This window comes from Aricia agestis, chromosome 16 (genome assembly GCF_905147365.1).
Source record: "Aricia agestis chromosome 16, ilAriAges1.1, whole genome shotgun sequence".
In the NCBI taxonomy this organism is placed as follows: Eukaryota; Metazoa; Arthropoda; class Insecta; order Lepidoptera; family Lycaenidae; genus Aricia; species Aricia agestis.
This window is the reverse complement of record NC_056421.1, coordinates 2,470,694-2,489,870: the sequence shown is the minus strand read 5'-3', so window position 1 is coordinate 2,489,870 and position 19,177 is coordinate 2,470,694. Positions and strand designations below refer to the sequence as shown.

The 19,177-nt window shown below is 38.1% G+C and overlaps 3 protein-coding genes across 4 annotated transcripts; 2 read left to right on the top strand and 1 right to left on the bottom strand.

The window, feature by feature from the left end:
• Positions 1–317: 317 nt before the first annotated feature.
• LOC121734655 (signal recognition particle receptor subunit alpha homolog) lies at positions 318–13,547 on the top strand. Its single transcript, XM_042125251.1, has 11 exons — positions 318–336; positions 368–538; positions 1,001–1,253; positions 1,450–1,566; positions 3,804–3,933; positions 4,672–4,813; positions 5,293–5,416; positions 6,604–6,746; positions 10,816–10,971; positions 11,320–11,524; positions 12,013–13,547. The coding sequence occupies exons 2-11, from the start codon at positions 422–424 to the stop codon at positions 12,441–12,443; spliced, it is 1,818 nt and encodes a 605-aa protein (XP_041981185.1). The 5' UTR covers positions 318–336; positions 368–421; the 3' UTR covers positions 12,444–13,547.
• A 218-nt stretch (positions 13,548–13,765) lies between these two features.
• LOC121734660 lies at positions 13,766–15,973 on the top strand. Of its 2 annotated transcripts, none has more exons than XM_042125259.1 (3): positions 13,766–14,277; positions 14,574–14,770; positions 15,339–15,973. In XM_042125259.1, the coding sequence occupies exons 1-3, from the start codon at positions 14,147–14,149 to the stop codon at positions 15,953–15,955; spliced, it is 945 nt and encodes a 314-aa protein (XP_041981193.1). In that variant the 5' UTR covers positions 13,766–14,146; the 3' UTR covers positions 15,956–15,973. The 2 variants fall into 2 exon arrangements, with proteins under 2 accessions (XP_041981193.1, XP_041981192.1); XM_042125258.1 differs by having other exon boundaries at positions 14,964–15,973.
• Positions 15,974–16,156: 183 nt separating this feature from the next.
• On the bottom strand, positions 16,157–18,385 carry LOC121734658. The gene is made up of 2 exons (XM_042125257.1): positions 17,972–18,385; positions 16,157–17,728 (listed from the first exon to the last, which is right to left on the bottom strand). The coding sequence occupies exon 2, from the start codon at positions 17,580–17,582 to the stop codon at positions 16,161–16,163; it is 1,422 nt and encodes a 473-aa protein (XP_041981191.1). The 5' UTR covers positions 17,583–17,728; positions 17,972–18,385; the 3' UTR covers positions 16,157–16,160.
• Between the last annotated feature and the right edge of the window lie 792 nt (positions 18,386–19,177).

Below are 19,177 nucleotides of genomic sequence, written 5' to 3'. Positions count from 1 at the left end.
AAAAGCACAAAAACACCATATTTATTAATGTTGCTGTAAAAACTTACTGTTTTTCAGTAATATTTGTGTAAAAACTGACTGTTTTTCTTTTACTTTAAAAACAGGAAATTTTTAAAGCAACATTAATAAATATTGTGTTTTTTGTGCTTTTTCCAATGACTGGTACTGTCCAACCTACTATACTAGTCATTTATCTTATGTATTTCTGAACGACATTGACATTTGAGAGCTCTGGTGATATTGGTGATAATAATCTGTGGTGATTGCCGATTGGTATTGAGTTGTCAACTTTCTGTCAAAATCAGGGATTTTTATGTCATGCAACAATAGCACGTAGTACGAAACACAGATTACTAGTATATATTTGGTACGAAACAGCTGCTTGCAGTGTAATAAAACATTTTTAACATAATTTAACAAAATGTTGGACCTATTTAGCATCTTCAGCAAAGGCGGTATTGTGCTGTGGTGTTTTCAAAGCACGAGTGAAATTTTTTCGCCGTCTGTGAACGCTCTCATTCGAAATGTAATCTTACAAGTAAGTTCCATGGTTTCATTACTAATCAAAATTCAGAAATGATAGACGTGTACTTGTGACTCGATTGTATTGGTACAGTTCAAAGTCATTGGCACACAATATATCCCTTGAATGTTGAAATAAATCACCTGTTTCATAAACAGGATAACCTTCATATTTACTTATTTAACCACTTTACTTCCACATAATTTTATTCCTACTGATAAAACGCACAAACAGGAATCAAATCAAGGCTTTAATATCAAATTCACTACTATATCTAATTAGATTTGTACTGCTATTTATACTGTAAACAAAATATTTGATAACATAATACTCTAAGATAAATTCTTATCAAATCATAATTCCGCAAAAGAGCACTTCAGGTATTTGTCTCAGGGACGTTTGGCAACAGTCCATACAACAAGGAATAGTAAAGAAATGCACATTTTTATATAGTATTTTTTTTCATACTTGTTTCAGGAGCGTTCTAGCAACAGTACATACAACCATAATGCGTTAAGTCTCCAATACAAGTTGGATAATGAGTTTGAACTCGTGTTTGTTGTGGCGTATCAACGTATCCTACAATTGTCATACATAGACAAGTTTCTAAATGATATTCACCTGGAATTCAGGGACAAATACAAAAATGAACTTACCAGCGGCTGGCATAACATAGATTTCGATTTCAAAACCACTTTCGATAGCATTTTGAAACAATGTGAACAGTGGGGTATGTATATGTTATATTGTGTAATTATTTAATAACTTTATCTGCTTAAGATTGAGTAATGTTAGTGTAATTTGTTTGAAGTACAAAAGCAAATACTCTTTAAACATATGAAGATATATGTCTACAATAATTATTATTGTTATAGATTTTCTTGTCCTTGTGTACATGACTAATAACAAGCTATATTAAATTACAGCTAAGTCACAAGAGAAACTTCCAAAACAAATGAGAACTTTTGAGGACTCCCAGAAGTCAAAGAAAACTGTTGCGTCCATGATTGAGCGTAAAGGAGACGAGAAATCTAAAAAGTCTGGTATGTTGAAAACACTTACCTTTAAATATTATGCCTACAAATTACAAGAAATCTTTTTAAGTAATCAAAAATAAATTAGTTAATGGAATCAGGCATTACTTTACGGAAATCCATAGTTTAAATTTAGTTTGTTAATATTTTTAGCAACATCCGTTAAGTTAGTTGTTCGTAGAGTCCACATCCTGAGTATGCTCCGGTGTTGGGGCGAAATGCGTGTCGAGGTTTTCAACCTGCATGGTGGTGAGGGGCCTTGCACGGATTTGCCAACATTATAGCTTGTGTGGTGGTGGTGTTTGCAAGTTCTTGCATGCGAGTGTACGCATAGGCAGTGTGGGGGGAGGGAGGTGCTGTACGCATGCCTATGCGTACACTCACTCATTTACTTAAAGGTGGAAGTTGTTTTCGCGGAATATTGCTAAAAATATTAAGAAACTAAATTTAAAAATAAATTAACCAGATTTCTTGTGATTTATAGGCGTAAAATCTATCTGGAATTGTACTATCAGAGAAGTTGAATCCTAAGCAGATGGTGGACTTAAGTAATTTAGCCATGTTATGTCAAAAACACTGACCAAATGACATAGGTCCATCAACTGCCTAGGAATCAATTTCCTCAATGGTACATTTTGCTGGCACCAATCAAAAGCCTATGTAAGGTAAATGTGTCGAAGTCCGTCTGGGAGGTAAGTCCGTCTAGCGGCAATAACTTCCATATTTGAACGACTAGTTTCATATGGCTCAGTGGGTAAAACAATATTGCAAAGTTAGTTTGACCTAAGAAACAGACATGTCGCTACTAACTACCTGTTACGAAAAAAACGATCTCAATTTTTTTTTCCGTTTTGTACTCGCAGTCGGAGTGTAAGTCTCTGCCAAAAAAATTAAAGAAAGTGGATATATGAAGGAGTTTTTGGAGTTTCTTGGATTACATAATTTAGTGATCCTTTTACTTATTACTGGTGTTCGATTCGTTATTATCGCTTTAATTTCGTTATTATCACCTGCAACATGTGTCTAACCTAAAATTGCAATAATTGGGAAGTCCGTCTAGTTTTCATAAGGAAAGGCCGTCATATGCCGGTCTTGCCTCGAATCAGATATTGTCAACATTTTCAAATATACATGTCTTTATTGTTAATTTGCATTTAAACTTAGGACTACTAAATCATAGCATTGCCCAAATTTTACTGCACGAAAAGAGCATACAATAGGGGCTGATAAAAATGGCAAAAGTTATAAACAACAAATTAAAAAAGAAGGGTTTGGTTTTTTCAACATTCCCGAAACCAACAATTATTTGAGATAATCAAAATTTGAAAAAAGATCCTTAAAGAGCAGAAAATTTCTTTAAAAAAATCCTACCTCCCGGACCAACAAACCTTATAATTTTAATTGAGCGGCGAAAATAATGGTAAAAGTGCGTAACTTTCGCGAGTATGGCCTTAATCTGCTACGTAAACTAAAAAGTTATTTTAACTAACTAAATATTAATATTACGGAATAAAAAAAATAGGTACTAAGTAGACGTATCAATAACAATAATCAAATCAAAATTAAGTAGGTGAGTACCTATGTTGAAAAATGTCTCATCCCATAAATGAAGATGAAGCAAAGTTGTAGATTTTACCGGCACTAATTAATATAATTTTGTTGTAATAAACATTTATGTTTATACTTAGTGTTTAATTTAAAAAAAAAATTACTATAATTTTAATGAAAATGTTTGCAACCACTTAGACTTACGATATGCCGGACTTGCCTTAAAATGATATAAAATTAATTTTCTCTGGAATGCGAACCGTATTACCGAAAACTTAAACACATATTTGAATGGCCGTTTTGCGGCTAGGCTCGGTAACGGTGTCTCCGTTGCCATGCATTTTACTTCACAAGTTATGGCTATACTGCTGCTAGACGGACTTACCTCAAACTGTAAGGGAAGTCCGTCTACACGCCGAGTTTTAAAAATACCACGTAAGTAAAAAAATACGGCAACTAAGATTATTTTTAGATCATTATAGGTCTAATTAATATATAGCCTATAATTTCCGATAACACAAGTAACCTTAAAAAGCGAATCTCAAGTCAAAAAATTATGTTAAACTTTAATTTTAGAAAAGTATGCCGGACTTCGACACATTGACCTTATTTAAATATTGTCTTAGAATAAACTACCATACATACATTTTTTCAAAAATTGTGTACATACAAAATTATTAAGTATTGTGTTTTTCCAGTGAAAATTGTGGAAAACAAATCCATTACTAATGGCACCAATGAAAGTGTTTCGGACATGGAGGACGAAGTCATCGCTGCCAACCGGGCCAAGCTTGCACAAAAATTGGCCAAAACTAAGAAGGAGACTAAGTATGTTGTATTGTATCAGATTCTATAAGAGAAGTAGATTCCTAGGCAGATGGGTGACCTACGTAGTTTGGTCGCGTTACGTCAAACCCAGCCGACAGATCACAATTATAAACATTGAATTGACATGATCCGATCAAATAACTTTGGTCTGCAAACTGCCTAAGAATCAATTTCCTCGATGGTACTACTTTTTGGTACGATTTTTATTATATTTCAAGAAGCAATACAATAAAACACAGGTAACAGATAAAGTATGAGGGCGTCCGCTGCGTTGAGCGTGTGCCCGCCGCGCCTGCCCGTCGCGGGCGACCGCGCCGTGCGCTCGCCATAGTAATCGTGCCGGCTGACACGATTCCTATGGCGAGCGCACAGCGCGGGCGCCCGCGACAGCCACAGGTTCAACGCAGCGAACGCCTGAACCAAAAAATATTTTTATGAGGTGACCAGTATACATGACTTTTAGGACATGTCTATTGTGTCATCAAATGTATGAAACAAAAAAAAAAAACACTAAATAATCCACAGTTTTGTTGAATTTCATTTTATGTTGCTAGAAAATCAGCTCTACATGTTATATTGTTTCTTTACATGGCCCTATTTTTACGTCCAAAATTAACAAAATTAAAGTGATTCCTTGAGGTGATCTCTAAAAAAAATATGCCACTGCAATATCTATCTATCTAGACTTGGGGCAGTGTGTCGAACCAAGTTCGAGTTACAAAAGAAATATGTTTTTAGGAAGTCCCCCAAGAGCCCGAAGCCCACTGAGCGTGTGAAGAAGCCGCGTGTGTGGGAACTGGGTGGCAATAACCGTGACCTGCCGTCGCTGGACTTCAGCACCGATAAGGAGGGTGATGTGGAAGTCGTGCAGGATACGCAGGTATTCCGCACCGGAAAATAAAATTAGATTTTCTTTTCCTTTTTCTTCTGATCAATTTCTTTTAGGACCCCAGAATGGTTTATCTACTTTTTACTTTACCCTCGGCCTCGGGCTCCATGAGATTATATCTAAGGGTTTTAGTTTTACGTTTTTAAAAACCTGTAAATGGTCGAAGACTTTAAGAATATCTAATACCAACGAGAGTCAGGTCGAAACTCCAATACCTTTGTGGACATTATGCCACAAACTGTGTTTACTCATAAACATTACTCATCATTCTAAGCAATTTTCTAATTTCAAAATTAAAATAGCTATTTTTACTGTGGAGGATTACATGAAGTTCCATTTTAAATTTTAAGAGCGATTTGATTTTGGTGCTGTATTGCCATCATTTAACACTTCTAGACACTTGGCAAGTCACACCACTTTATTTTTTGTTGATTATTTTTTTCTATTTGTTTCTTCAAATACTTCATCAGATCGTGGGTCAAATGGCCGGTGCTATCCGTGACCTGGAGGTGGAGTCGGGCAGCAGCAGCGAGGACGAGGTGGAGGACAAGCCCAGCCCCAAGAAGAGTGGCGGCATGTTTGGGATATTCAAAGGTATGTAGTGAACCATGTTTAATGCTGCGTTTCCATGCTTGCCAAGGCTTGACCAGCGTCCACAAGCACAAGCGTGTAAAGAAAGTATCTGGCTTGGCTTGCGTGAGCTTGTGGACGCTTGTATCCAATCCGGAGTAGTGTCGGTTTTTGGACACAGATCAAAGGGCGTTTGCGGCAAGCGCTTGCGACGCGTTCACACGTTGGCGCGCACTTAGTAGCCGCTGTGAAAGGTTAAACGTTCGGTGTCCGCCATGCTTGGATGTACGTAATACACTGACGCATTCACAAGCGTGTAAACGACTTCTAAATGCCAAGCGAGATTTGTGGACACTTGTGCCTTGTGGATGCTTGGCGAGCATGGAAACGCAGCATGACATTGTCTTCCAAGCATATTGGTTTTATGTCTTCTGTTAGAAAAATAGTTTACCATATAAAGTAAAAAGATACAATTTGGTTAGTAATTAACTAATTACCATATTATAGTTATATATTGTTACTTATAATAACGCCTCAACATCTACTCCAGAGGTTTTCTGACAACAAAAGCCAAGGCCCTTTATCATTTTCGATTAGCTTTCCCTATCCTGCCAAAAAACCCGCTACTTAAATAACATTGATAGAAGGGCATGGACGTAAAAGAGTTGTCTCCGGTCCTTGTAGCTATTGTTAGAAACAGTTTCTAACAATTTCATTATCCAGCTTTGGATTTATGTATAGGCAGTATAGTGCGGCAGCGTCCTATGGCGTCCTAGGGGGGTGGGGGGGCTGGCAGTGTCCTAGTGTCCTAAGATGGTGACAGAGTTCGTACATAGGGGCAGCAAAATTAAAAAGGCCTATAGTCTATACCATAAAGTTAATATACCTAGCGGAATAGAGCAACAATCTCGAGCTGTCAAACGTAACCGAAATTGGTTTCATCTGTGTGTAAAAATATGTGTAAGTATACACTTACACAAGCATGATTGAACATGATTTCTATGAGATTAAATTGTCAACGTGCGGCATGTGCTGACTGGACGTCAAAAAACAGTGCTGCTGTCATGTATCACACGTCTCTTTTTACCACGCAGTGTTACTGATAGTGACATCTCTCTTGCTCAGGCCTTTGTTTCTCTATTCCGCTAGGTATATTAACTATATGGTCTATACTCATAAAAATTATAAATCCGGCCCTGTGATTATCCCAGGTCTGGTGGGCTCCAAGGCGCTCACGGAGGAGTCAATGCGGCCGGTGCTGGACAAGCTGCGCGACCACCTCATAGGCAAGAACGTGGCCGCCGACATCGCCAACAAGCTGTGCGACTCGGTAGCTGTTAAGCTGGAGGGGAAGGTACGAATATTTTTATTAAAACTTAGGCTGTAAGAAAACCTAGGCCCGTATACGGGCCTAAGGCTGGTATACGAAGTTAGTACTTAAGATGCGACCCGGTCTCAAGACGCGGTTCGACTGTGATTGGTCCAAATTTTGACAGCCAACCAATCACAGAGCCTGAACCGTGTCTTGAGACCGAGATGCATCTTGAGTACCGACTATTTATACTAGCCTTAGTGATAATACTTAAGGGTGTGTATGTGTTCCTTGTAGAGGGTTCATTGTGAAAGTAGCAGCGCACGGGATCCATATCCACCCTAAAGTATTATTACTTAGTTTTGTTACAGCCTGTATTTGTGGTTTCTTTATGTTGTTTCATAGTGCAAAACACGTATTGGCACACTAGCTGCAGTAGGTACTATTTACGGCCGTTCCCAATATTCAATCTATATCTGGTTTGACATACAACCGATCGCAGCTAACATTGAATTGACATAAAATATATGTCTCTTATGTCTAATGTGAGCTATTCCTATCTCTAGTAGGGCAAAACCAGAGATAGATCAAATAAATAAACCGGCGTGAAACAGCGCTTGCGCTGTGTTTCGCCGAGTGAGTGAGTTTACCGGAGGCCCAATCCCCTACCCCCCTAGAAATGCCGCAGTTGAAAAACAATTTGTTACCCCAGGAGGGTACCAACTGCGTTGGAGAATCCCTCTCTGGACGTCCAGGCTCAGGAACTCCTGGAACTGAACGTGGACGTCCAGGCTGCCCCTCGTATTCTGAGGAGGGCAAACTGCGCTCCAATCTGCTCGGGGCAAGAGCAAACACACAAAGGCACCCCCCTCGATATTAAACATGGACTTTTGTAATATCAGGGGATTACACTCCAACCTTAATGCTGTCCATTACCACCTTGAGACGGCAAAGCCGGCTTTGCTCTCTTTAACCGAGACGCAGATATCATCTCCGAGTGACACATTTCCTTTCCCACCCAGGGTATTACCTCGAGCACTCCTTTCTACCCAAAGCTGGAGTGTGTGTGTATATCAGAGATGATATCAGCTCTCGCCGCCTCAGCAATCTTGAGGTCATGGACCTATCAAACTTATGGCTCCGCATAGATTGCGACGACCACCCTCGCGTCTATGCGTGTCTATATAGGTCCCATAGTGGTGACCCCGAGACGGACCGACTCTTGGAGCACCTGCAAGCTGCTTCAGATTTTGTGCAGCAGCATATCCCATCCGCAGAGATCATAATACTTGGCGACTTTAATGCCCACCACGCCGACTGGCTCAATTCCAGTAAAACTGATCATGCGGGGAGATCTGTCTGCAACTTTGCCCTTGCGAACGACTTGACACAACTGGTTACTACGCCTACGCGAATCCCAGATGTGGATGGTCAGAATCCTTTCTTGTTGGACCTCCTACTGACTTCAAATCCTGACGGCTACCAAATATCCGTAACCGCACCACTTGGTTCATCGGATCATTGCCTTGTTAGGAGTTCTGTGCCACTTACGACGGTGTTTAGACAGCGCGCTGTTAAGTACCGTCGTGTGTGGCACTACAAGTCAGCAGACTAGGATGGGATGCGGTCGTTTTTGCATCCTATCCTTGGGGGCACGTGTGCTTCTCGCCGGATGATTCCGACAACACTGCCAACTCTGTTGCCGATGTGGTGATGCAGGGGATGGAACTTTTCATTCCGACCTCTGTAGTGCCAACTGGCGGCAGATTTCGTCCCTGGTTTGGTTCATCTCCCAAAAAAGCTTCTCGCCGGAAGCAGGAGGCTTACCAATCCTGGGCCAACGCAGTGTCTGCTCGGGATTTAAATACCAGCACATATAAAAAGGAGTACAACCTTGCCTCTAGGTCCCTCAAGAAAGAGATTACTCGGGCAAAGCAACAGCACGTCAATAGAATTGGCAAGAGACTTGAGTGCCTCCCCTCGGGAACCCGTGCATTCTGGTCTCTGGCCAAAGCTATTGAAGGAAATTTCTGCAAGCCAACCCTACCATCCCTACACGTAGGAAATGGATCGTTGGCCCAGGACGCAAAGGACAAAGCCGATCTTCTGGGCAAGCTCTTTGCGTCAAACTCGACCCTGGATGACAGGGGGCAGAAACCGCCGACCATACCGCGATGCACGAGCATCATGTCGGATATTCGGTTTCATCAGCGCTCAGTGCGAAAAGCTTGTTTCCTTGATATCCAAAAGTCGAGTGGGCCTGACGGAATCCCGCCTATTGTGTTGAAAAAGTGTGCTCCAGAGTTGGCTCCGGTCTTGACGCGTCTTTTTCGGCTCTCCTATTCCAATGGCATCGTCCCGGCTTCCTGGCAGACAGCCTTGGTGCACCCGATCCCCAAAAAAGGTGACCGCTCAAATCCTTCCAACTACAGACCAATCGCTATAACCTCTCTCTTCTCGAAGATAATGGAATCCATTATCAATAGCCAGCTTCTTCGATACTTGGACGGCCAGGGATTGCTAAGCGACAAACAATACGGGTTCCGTAAGGGTCGCTCGGCTGGTGATCTCTTGGCATACCTGACTCATCGTTGGGCTCAGGCAATTGAGTCGAAGGGAGAGGCATTGGCTGTTAGTTTGGACATTGCGAAGGCCTTTGATCGGGTTTGGCATAAAGCGCTGCTATCAAAGCTTCCATCATACGGCCTGCCCGAGAAATTATGTAAGTGGGTCACTAGTTTCTTAGCAGACAGAAGCATAAAGGTCGTAGTTGACGGCGAATGCTCGGAAACTCAGTCTGTTAATGCTGGTGTCCCTCAGGGCTGTGTGCTATCGCCTACTCTATTCATACTACATATCAATGACATGTTACAAACCAACGGCATTCATTGCTATGCGGATGATAGTACAGGTGATGCTGTATATACCGGCTCCCCTAATATTTCTCGGCAAAATGTCACTGAGAGTCGAAACGAACTTGTGTCTAAGGTGGAGAATTCATTGGAGAAGGTCTCTGAATGGGGTAGACGTAACTTAGTCCAATTCAACCCCACCAAGACACAAGTCTGCGCGTTCACCACTAAAAAGTCACCAATGGTCGTTTATCCTCGTTTCGAGGCACATCTTTAACCATCTCCCCTAGCATTGAGATACTTGGCGTCAACATATCGAGCGAAGTCCAGTTCCGATATCATCTTGAGGGTAAGGCCAAATTAGCCTCGAAGAAGCTTGGTGTACTTAACATAGCGAGACAGTACTTCAGTCCGGACCAACGCCTACAACTCTACAAGGCGCAGGTTCGGCCTCATATGGAATATTGTTCTCATCTCTGGGCAGGGGCGCCAAAATACCAACTGCTCCCTCTGGATCGTATCCAACGAAGGGCTGCTCGAATTGTTGACTGCCATAGTGTTTCAAACAGCTTGGACCCCCTGGAATTACGCCGAGATGTAGCTTCACTCTGCATCCTCTATCGGTTGTATCACGGGGAGTGCTCTGAGGAATTGTTCGGAATCATACCACCTGCAACTTTTCGCTATCGTCCCACGCGAAAAACATACCATCCTCATCACCTTGATGAGTGGCAGTCTTCCACAGTGCGTTTTTCGCGCAACTTTCTGCCGCGCACTGTAAAACTCTGGAATGAACTGTCACCAGCAGTATTTCCAGACCGATACGACCTGCAAACCTTCAAGAAAAGAGCGTATTCCCTCTTAAAAGGCCGGCAACGCACCTGCAGCTCTTCTGATGTTGCGAGTGTCCATGGGCGACGGTAGTTGCTTACCATCAGGTGACCCGTTTGCTCGTTTGCCCCCTTATTTAATTAAAAAAATATATATATTGGGAACGGCCGTTAATTGGTATCTTTCGTTTATTGTAATTGATTTTTTGGAATGGAATTTATTGTTGTTATATTCGAAACACTTGTTTCAAATCTTTTGATGCCTATGTGTATGTCCTCCTTTTATATTCTTTAGTTATAGAAAGCCTTACGTGAGGTGAAAAGAAATATCGTTAGACACAATTAATTTTTACCGATTTAAATTCACGTATTTCATGTGAAACTTGCGTATTTTAGATTCTAATTTACAATAACTATCTCTATTCTCAGGTACTCGGTACATTCGATAGCGTGGCTAAAACAATCCGCGCTACACTCACGGAGTCCCTCGTACAGATATTGTCGCCCAAACGCCGTGTCGACATACTGAGAGACTGTCTGCATGCTAAGGAGCAGGGAAGACCCTATGTCATGTCATTCTGTGGGGTGAGTCTCAATAATTTTGACTGCGGCTTCGTCCGTGTAAATAGAAACCTTGTTAAAAAATATCTGATCCCATTTTTTACTTATGAATCTTATATTTTCCCGTTAAGTATAATTTTAGATTATTCTTAGCAGGTACCTTTACCTGGGTTTGACAAAACGAGACCAAATTACGTAGTTCCATAGTCTGCCTATGAATCAAGTGTAATAAATAATTTTACCCGTGCCATTCAGTTTCTACGTAACGTACGAACGCACGCGCATAATATTTTTTTGTTCAAAGTTTCTAATTATATTCTCGACGACTTATAATGTTTTCTTAGATAAAAAACCTAATACACAATTTTGTAGGTAAACGGTGTAGGCAAGTCCACCAACCTCGCTAAGATCTGCTTCTGGCTGATCGAGAACAACCTGTCCGTACTGATCGCGGCGTGCGACACGTTCCGCGCCGGCGCTGTCGAGCAGTTGCGCACGCACGTGCGGCGCCTGCTAGCGCTGCACCCGCCACAGGTGCACAACCGCACCATGGTACACCTCTACGAGCGCGGCTACGGTACGTACACATAGTATATATACGCACGCGCGTCCGCTAATCCGTACATACACGCACGCTCGCAAGCGCGTACGCACACATTAATACAATCACGCACACGTATAAAAATCCGAGCACGTACGTGTCACTTGTCAGTTGTCACTCTATGTACGCATGCGTGACAACTAAGTACTAACACATACTGATAGTTCATAATGTGCAGGAATATTATTACCAAATTCAACTCATAATGAAATAGTTTTTGAGCTATGAGTGATAAAGGTGTCTCCAAATGGTTTGTGTAAGGTGCTGCTCGCCAGTCACTTGGCTTGACATGCCACCGCTTGTCTAAATTTATTTAACCCGGCGTCTAGCCTTTCCAATAATAAAAGAGGCTTGCATTGTTCTATGATACCGGTGGCTCATAGACCAAATGCAAGATAATAAAAGATCTTGACATAAAATGATAAGTTATGACTTGATTTAACAAATACTAATTCCAATTCCAGGCAAAGACGCGGCCGGCATCGCGATGGAGGCCATCAAATACGCGGCGGACTCCAAAATCGACGTGGTATTAATCGACACAGCTGGCCGTATGCAGGACAACGAACCATTAATGCGAGCGCTCGCTAAACTCATCAAGGTGAATGAACCGGATTTGGTTCTCTTTGTTGGTGAGGCTTTAGTTGGCAACGAAGCAGTCGATCAGCTGGTTAAGTTCAACCAGGCGTTGGCTGATCACAGTTCTTCTACTAACCCTCACGTCATAGACGGTATTGTGCTCACTAAATTCGATACCATCGATGATAAAGTAGGCGCCGCCATATCTATGACCTATATCACTGGACAACCGATAGTATTCGTTGGCACCGGTCAGACTTACACCGATTTGAAGGCACTGAACGCTAATGCCGTTGTCAATGCGTTAATGAAGTAAATGAAGAATAAAAATATTTCCATAGTATAAACTGTAATCGAATTTTCGTAAATTTTATGCAATTGCTTATTTAACAGATTTACGTGTTTTGGACTTAGTCGTGTTCGTTGAACTTTTTGCGATTTCTTGATAAAATTTCTGATTTACATAATGTCTTAAAGATTTTTGACTAAAGGTTTGGGCTTGCTCACAAAAAGCAAACGAATACGACAGTATTTTCAAGCCGTATCATACAATAATTTGTCACAAAGAATTTCCAATCTTGCAACATGATCCCACAGATTACAAATTGTTTTTTCATTGTTCAATCTTAAAAAATTTCTACACAGCTATTGTAAGTATTACAAAATCTATCACATTCATAAAATATGAATTGATTACAGGAATGTCCTAATGTTTCCCAAATCATGTGAAACCTACTTTTGTGTCATACACTTTCATGTCAATTGTATATTGTTAATATCTTTTCTCATTTCAATATTAGTATTGTGAATGTCCTAAAAATCTAGTATTTATTTTAGAGCACTATCCTATTCTATTCCTTAAGTAGTAACTTTTCTGCCATCTTAACATAGATAATATAATATGGTGACGGTTTTTTATTACTGAATTTATTTTCTTATGATTGTTTCGATGAAATTTATTTTTATATTGCCGCATGTAGTAATAATGATACTCGTAATAATTATGTATTAATTTTAATTACCTACCTGTCTATGCTCTGTGTAAGTAGTGGCTTTACTGAAGCTTTCTATATTTTCCCCTAAAAGGACCAGGTAATTTAGCAGCAAAAGATATAATATTTTGCTATAACATTTGATATCATAATATGTTTCAATTCAAAGTGCCTTTAACCAGCAGAAATAAAGGCATGTTATTCCACAATATTACGTCACTGCCTTATTATATCACGACGAATAGAGTATTGGAATATTCCATTAATATATTATTTAGTTACAATTTACATTATATAATTATTGATATAGATTTATAATATAATTTGTATATTATTATGTTTGTTGAATATTGAATTGTGAAGTCCACAAATTAATGTGGATTAACGTGGGTACCTGTTATTTTAAATAAATTTTTGAACATGAATAATTATTATTTTATTGACATATTCATCTATAGGCCAAGGATATTAATTAAGGAATCAACTATGGACAACATATTTTATTTATTATTCTTAACATTCATCATATTAAACTTACAACTATTCATTATAATTAACGTATTTTTTTAACTGGAGACATGATATGTCCAAGTTATTAAAAATTAAAAAAAATAACTGAAATTATAAAAAAGACTCAACAAATAGGGAATATGCATAAAAAATAAAATGGCCTGATTCTTTCTTTTCCTGAGCTTTTAAGGTCCTAGTATTACACTCAATTCGTTATTTTCTAATTTAATATGGTATTTAATTATTTAAAACATAAATCAAAAAGTGAAAAATTTACGCGCGAAATTAAATTTCCAAAATGGTCGAAATAAAACGTGACGTCATAGGGCATGTCCTGTCACTGTCAGCAATATACCTCATGCTTGTCAGTTGTCACCTATCAAGTCACCTGTGGGCTGCGATTTAATTTCATACGATTTTGATACATTCAGGTTGTGTTGGAGATAAAAATTGGTTGTATTCTAGCTTAGTTTTTTTTAATTTTAATCCCAAGAAATACTAAGCGTCATCAACAGCAATGACGGACAACGGTTTTGTGAAAGCACAGTCGGATAATCTTCCAAAAATAGATGCATTCATGATGAGAACATATTTTGCGTCAAACCCGGATTTTACATCTGCTGAGGTTAAGGGAGTAAAAGCTGCAAGGTAATTATTGTAAAACATTGTATTTTTAATCTAGTAAATTTGTTTTTTATGCATACATGCACTTATAAAATTATTTCCCTCAATATAACCTCAAATGTTGTTTATATTCATTGTAGGTACTTTATTAGAATTAGATCTAATATTATATAGGATTTTATGTGTGTGAAATTGTCAGTGTTCATACTATAACCCTAGGTACTTACTTCTCCATCAAATATTTATGAAGTAGATCAATCACATGTTTTTATGTATTAGTATTTAGTAGGTAAGTAAACCTAGATTATTGCTTGTTACAGATCTCAACGAGAATCATATGGCGATTCAGCTGTAGGATATGTACAAATAAAACGAGAGGGAAACTTATGTGTAGTAAAAGCTCGCATCACACCAGAGCACAATGTTCGTCAGAAGTCATATGCAGTTCAAGCTATATGTGATGAAGCTGAAGAAACTGTTATTTCTGTAGAATGTCTGGATTGCGCAGCACACTTAGGTATAATCTCTTTTACTTTGTGTTTGAGGGTGATAAAATACTGTTATCTAAATAAAACTCTTGATAGTCATTGGGTTTGTATAACCATAAATATTGTCAAATTATGAGGTCACAAATTATAGCAGCATTAGGTTAACGATTACTACCAGAGTTACATTATTATGTAAGAAACAATTTTATTATTTTGTTTTAGGAGGATGTAAACATGCTGATGCATTTTTAGCATGGCTTCACCGACGTAGTGAAGATCCGCCAAGTACAAGCATTGAGTGCTATTGGAAAAAATCCAGGCTTTCTTCAATTGGTACTAGCTTGAAGTTTATTAAAGCAAAAGATATTTGCAAAACACCTAAACATAATCCTGCACCAAATTCCTCGAGCACTGGCAATTTTCTATCAGTGGTAAAAAATAATTGTGTGACTGTTGGTGATACAAATAATCATCTGATGAAATTTTATCAATCTCCAAACAATGTAGAGAAACTATCAATCCACCATTTAATTCTTGCAAGCAAGGCTACAAACCCTGTTGAGTTTGTTGAATATTGTAAACTGGTGATGAGTACAGAAGCATGCGAACAAGCTGAATTGATAACTAAAGATCAAAATGACTGTCCATTATGGCATGAGCTAAGATATGGGAGAATCACAGCTTCTAAGGCATATGAGGCAGCACATTGCAAAGTTCTGGATGGTTCCTTAATGGAGAACATATTGGGAGCAAACAAACTAAAGGACACAGAAGCTATGAAAAGGGGACGATTTTTAGAAAGTCAGGTATTGACAGAAGTAGAGAAAATTAAACAAATAAAAATAAATAAGTGCGGGTTGAAATTAAATGCGGCTCATCCTATAATGGGTGCTTCTCCAGATGGGGAAAGTACTGTGTACAGTATAGAAATTAAATGCCCATCATCAGAAAAAGCGATGAGCCGTTATATTGACAGCAATAGTGAAGTGGCTCCAAAATATATGGCGCAGCTACAACTTCAGATGCATTTTTCTAAAAAAACTAAGGGTCTTTTTTGTGTTGCTCATAACAATTTTGAAACCTCTAAAAGAGTAACTATAATAGAGGTGGATTATAGAAAACAACTATGTGAAACAATTATAGAAAAATGCACACTGTTTTGGCATCAAGCCATTTTCCCAAAAATATGTACCATCAAGGAAATTGATTCCTAGGCAGTTGACAGACCAACGTCATTTGGTCGGATCATGTCAATTCAATGTTAATTGTGATCTGTCAGCTGGGTTTGACGTATCACGACCAAACTACGTGGGTCCTCCATCTGCCTAGGAATCAACTTCTCTGATAGTAGATTGTAAAAATTGTAAAAACTTATAAAATATGTATATTTATCTGAAATAAAACAAATGTATTCTTAATTCATTTTTTTATTAAAACATCCTGAATATTTACCAAACCACATGCTAATGTTATTGCATCATCAATGACAGGTATTAAATTATGGTCTACACAAGCATGAGGCAGCAACATATGAAACTCTCTTAATCTATTTATTACTCGTTCAACATGAATTCTCAAAGCTGCTATTCGCTTTGACTGCTTTACTTCATCTTTGGTGCTAGGTTTAGATTGTGAAACAGAAGGTGGCCGGATGAGGGTACAGTCCCTAGCTTCCAGTAAATGTGACAAGTCTTTGAACCCTCTGTCAGCCATCACTGCTTTTTTTGGAGGTAAACAGTCCAAGTAACCACAGTCTTGCACTATTGTGACATCTGTAGCTCTTCCACCATATCCATCAGATATAAAATTAATCAACCCATCTGGTGTACATGAAATTAAATACTTCAATGTATTACATTTTTTGTACTGTGACCAAGTAAGTGATTGCTGGACTGCATCAGAAGGTTTTTCAATTTGGATTTCAAAGCAATCAATAATAGAAATAACATTTGAATACCTAGCTCTGAATGATATAGGTAAATTTTTATATACCTCAGTTGGTGTTGGCCACACAATCAAGTCTTTCATTTTTGATGCGATAAGAGGTAAACTTTTATTGAATATTCTACTGATAGTGCTCTGTGAGTAGCCAAAATGCAAAGCAAGTATGCTGAATGATTCATTTAACTTCAATTTCTTAAGTGTTATTAATATGTCTACAGTTGAAAGTGGAATGTTTTCACTTAAAAGTTTTATTATATGGTATGACTGTTTAGGTAATCCTAGTAACATTTTGGGTTCTCTATCTATGGCACTTAAAATACTACTGCGCATTACATTTTTAAAATGTTTTTCATCATCTGAATCTTCTGATTCATCTTGCACACAATAACTTAAGTCCAATGAGCTACAGGGTTCATAATCATGAGATATCTGTGAAGAAATAGAAGAAATAGATGTACTATCAGAATTAGTTGCAAATAATTTTCTTTTTACAACAGTTTTCACAGGTTTTATTGGTGAAGTTCCAATATTTTGTGATGGAAGGGGAAAAGGAGATAAAGCTACATTTGTCTTTTTTGTAGTTAAATTAACTTGAATGGCTTTACTTCTGAAGTTTGATCTCATATTTATTTGCACACACTTGTCACTAAGTAAGATTTCTGTATTAGTAGAGACTTCAACATGGGAGGTACTGGGCTCTAATACAGAAACATCCATAAGAGAGGTACTAGGCCTCACTAGATAATTTTCAGAGCCTTCACTATAGGAAGTACTTGGTCCGGCATCACAATAACTTGTTTGTGAAGTTTCACTTCCTAAAACATTTTCTCTGTTGACTTCAGGTTCAGAGAGAGCTTTATTTATAAGTGATAATCTTCTTTTCTTAACAGCATACATTCCCTCCTGTGGTGATGGAATATTTCGTTTTTGGCATTGAAATTTATGAGGCACAACAACAAAGGATTATTTAATAGTAATTTAACTTTTTCGCCTTGTTCTTTCATGAGCTTGTATTTTATATAATTTACTGTATCTTCCTCGATCTGAAATAAACACAACACTTGGTGAAGCATCTTGGGATACCTAAGTAGAAATAATAAATAACTTTACATATAGGTAAGTACATAGAAAATAGTTTTTTAAGTATATGCAGAGCTTAGATGAAGAATCTTCTAAGATGTTATGACATAAATAAGGTTATGAACTTAAAGAAAGTTGTTAACCTTTGGATTTCTACAAAACTACACGATGTTATTTGTCCAAATGTAATATAAGTAAGTACTTACATTAAAATGGTCTTCACAACAATGTTGACGCGATATTGGAGATACATTATCCCTTCGCATAACCTTACACCATTTTTTACGGATGTTTGCATCTCTTGGAACAGCAAAAAATACTTTATTTGGTGTACTTTTTATGGTGTTCGGACACATTGGTACCATACAATATCTATAAAATGGTTTTTTTTCGTCTTCCATTATTACGCGATATTTTAAGAACACTTTGTTAATTATCAAACCTCTCAATGAAAACAACAATAAACCCCGCGTTCCACTTTGAGCTAAAACGATAAAAATGCCCCCTATTTTGTGTGTTTTGATCGCTATAACACGAAGTGGAACGCGGGTAACTGACAGGACGTGCCCTATGACGTCACGCCTCAAGCGCGCGAGAAATATGAGCGTTTGAACTTGTCAAATGAAACCAATATTTTTAAGATTTTATTAAAAAATAATTACTACTCTTACAGCTATGTTTATTCTTTTTTCTTTATCAAAATGAAGTGAATATTGAATAAAAATAATAAAAAAATGGTCTGCATATTCCCTATTGACCTTACAAAGCGGAAGTAGTCTATAATTTGAATATAAGTTATTCAAATGAAGTATGGATTATTTCCGTCGTAACTGGTAACCTTACCTTGAATGTGTTTATTTTTCTGACTAAATAATAAAAAAATCAGCATGTGAATTCGTCACAAATTAACAAACAGATTTATATTTGCATAATGGTGCTACATTAACTCAACATAAACATCACGGTTTAGCCCACATCGTCTGCCATTCTATAGAAAAACTGAGTCGACAAGTATTAGCAGATCGGTTTTGCGGTACTCTTATAAATTTTTATAAATCAATTATTGACTCGAGCGGTAACAAATTTTTAAGTAAACCTTCACTTACAAAATAGTATTAGTAAGATCAAATATCACAGACTTGTTGAACTATTTACATTATTTTCAACAAAACTCATAACATTTGTTTGGCATTCAACAAAAAACTTATTTTATATCCTTAGGTACGTCACTTCTGTCATGAGCAAAAAGATGTACAGTGCTCCCAAAGCATAAAGTTAATATATAGTGCGTCAAGAAAGTGACAAAATTAAAACGTGGCAACATCGTAGTGTCATCCCTTTCAAATCAGTCAAGAAAAAAAGGGATGACACTACGATGTTGCCACTTTTTAATTTCTTCACTTTCTTGACGC

Excerpts from the sequence above, each read along its gene's own strand:
- LOC121734658 (XM_042125257.1), bottom strand. The coding sequence starts at position 17,582 with ATGTATGCTGTTAAGAAAAGAAGATTATCACTTATAAATAAAGCTCTC.
- LOC121734655 (XM_042125251.1), top strand. The coding sequence starts at position 422 with ATGTTGGACCTATTTAGCATCTTCAGCAAAGGCGGTATTGTGCTGTGG. Across the intron at positions 1,567-3,803 it reads CGAGAAATCTAAAAAGTCTG|TGAAAATTGTGGAAAACAAA; the intron begins GTATGTTGAAAA and ends GTGTTTTTCCAG. Across the intron at positions 10,972-11,319 it reads ATGTCATGTCATTCTGTGGG|GTAAACGGTGTAGGCAAGTC; the intron begins GTGAGTCTCAAT and ends ACAATTTTGTAG.
- LOC121734660 (XM_042125258.1), top strand. The coding sequence starts at position 14,147 with ATGACGGACAACGGTTTTGTGAAAGCACAGTCGGATAATCTTCCAAAA. Across the intron at positions 14,278-14,573 it reads AAGGGAGTAAAAGCTGCAAG|ATCTCAACGAGAATCATATG; the intron begins GTAATTATTGTA and ends TGCTTGTTACAG. Across the intron at positions 14,771-14,963 it reads GGATTGCGCAGCACACTTAG|GAGGATGTAAACATGCTGAT; the intron begins GTATAATCTCTT and ends ATTTTGTTTTAG.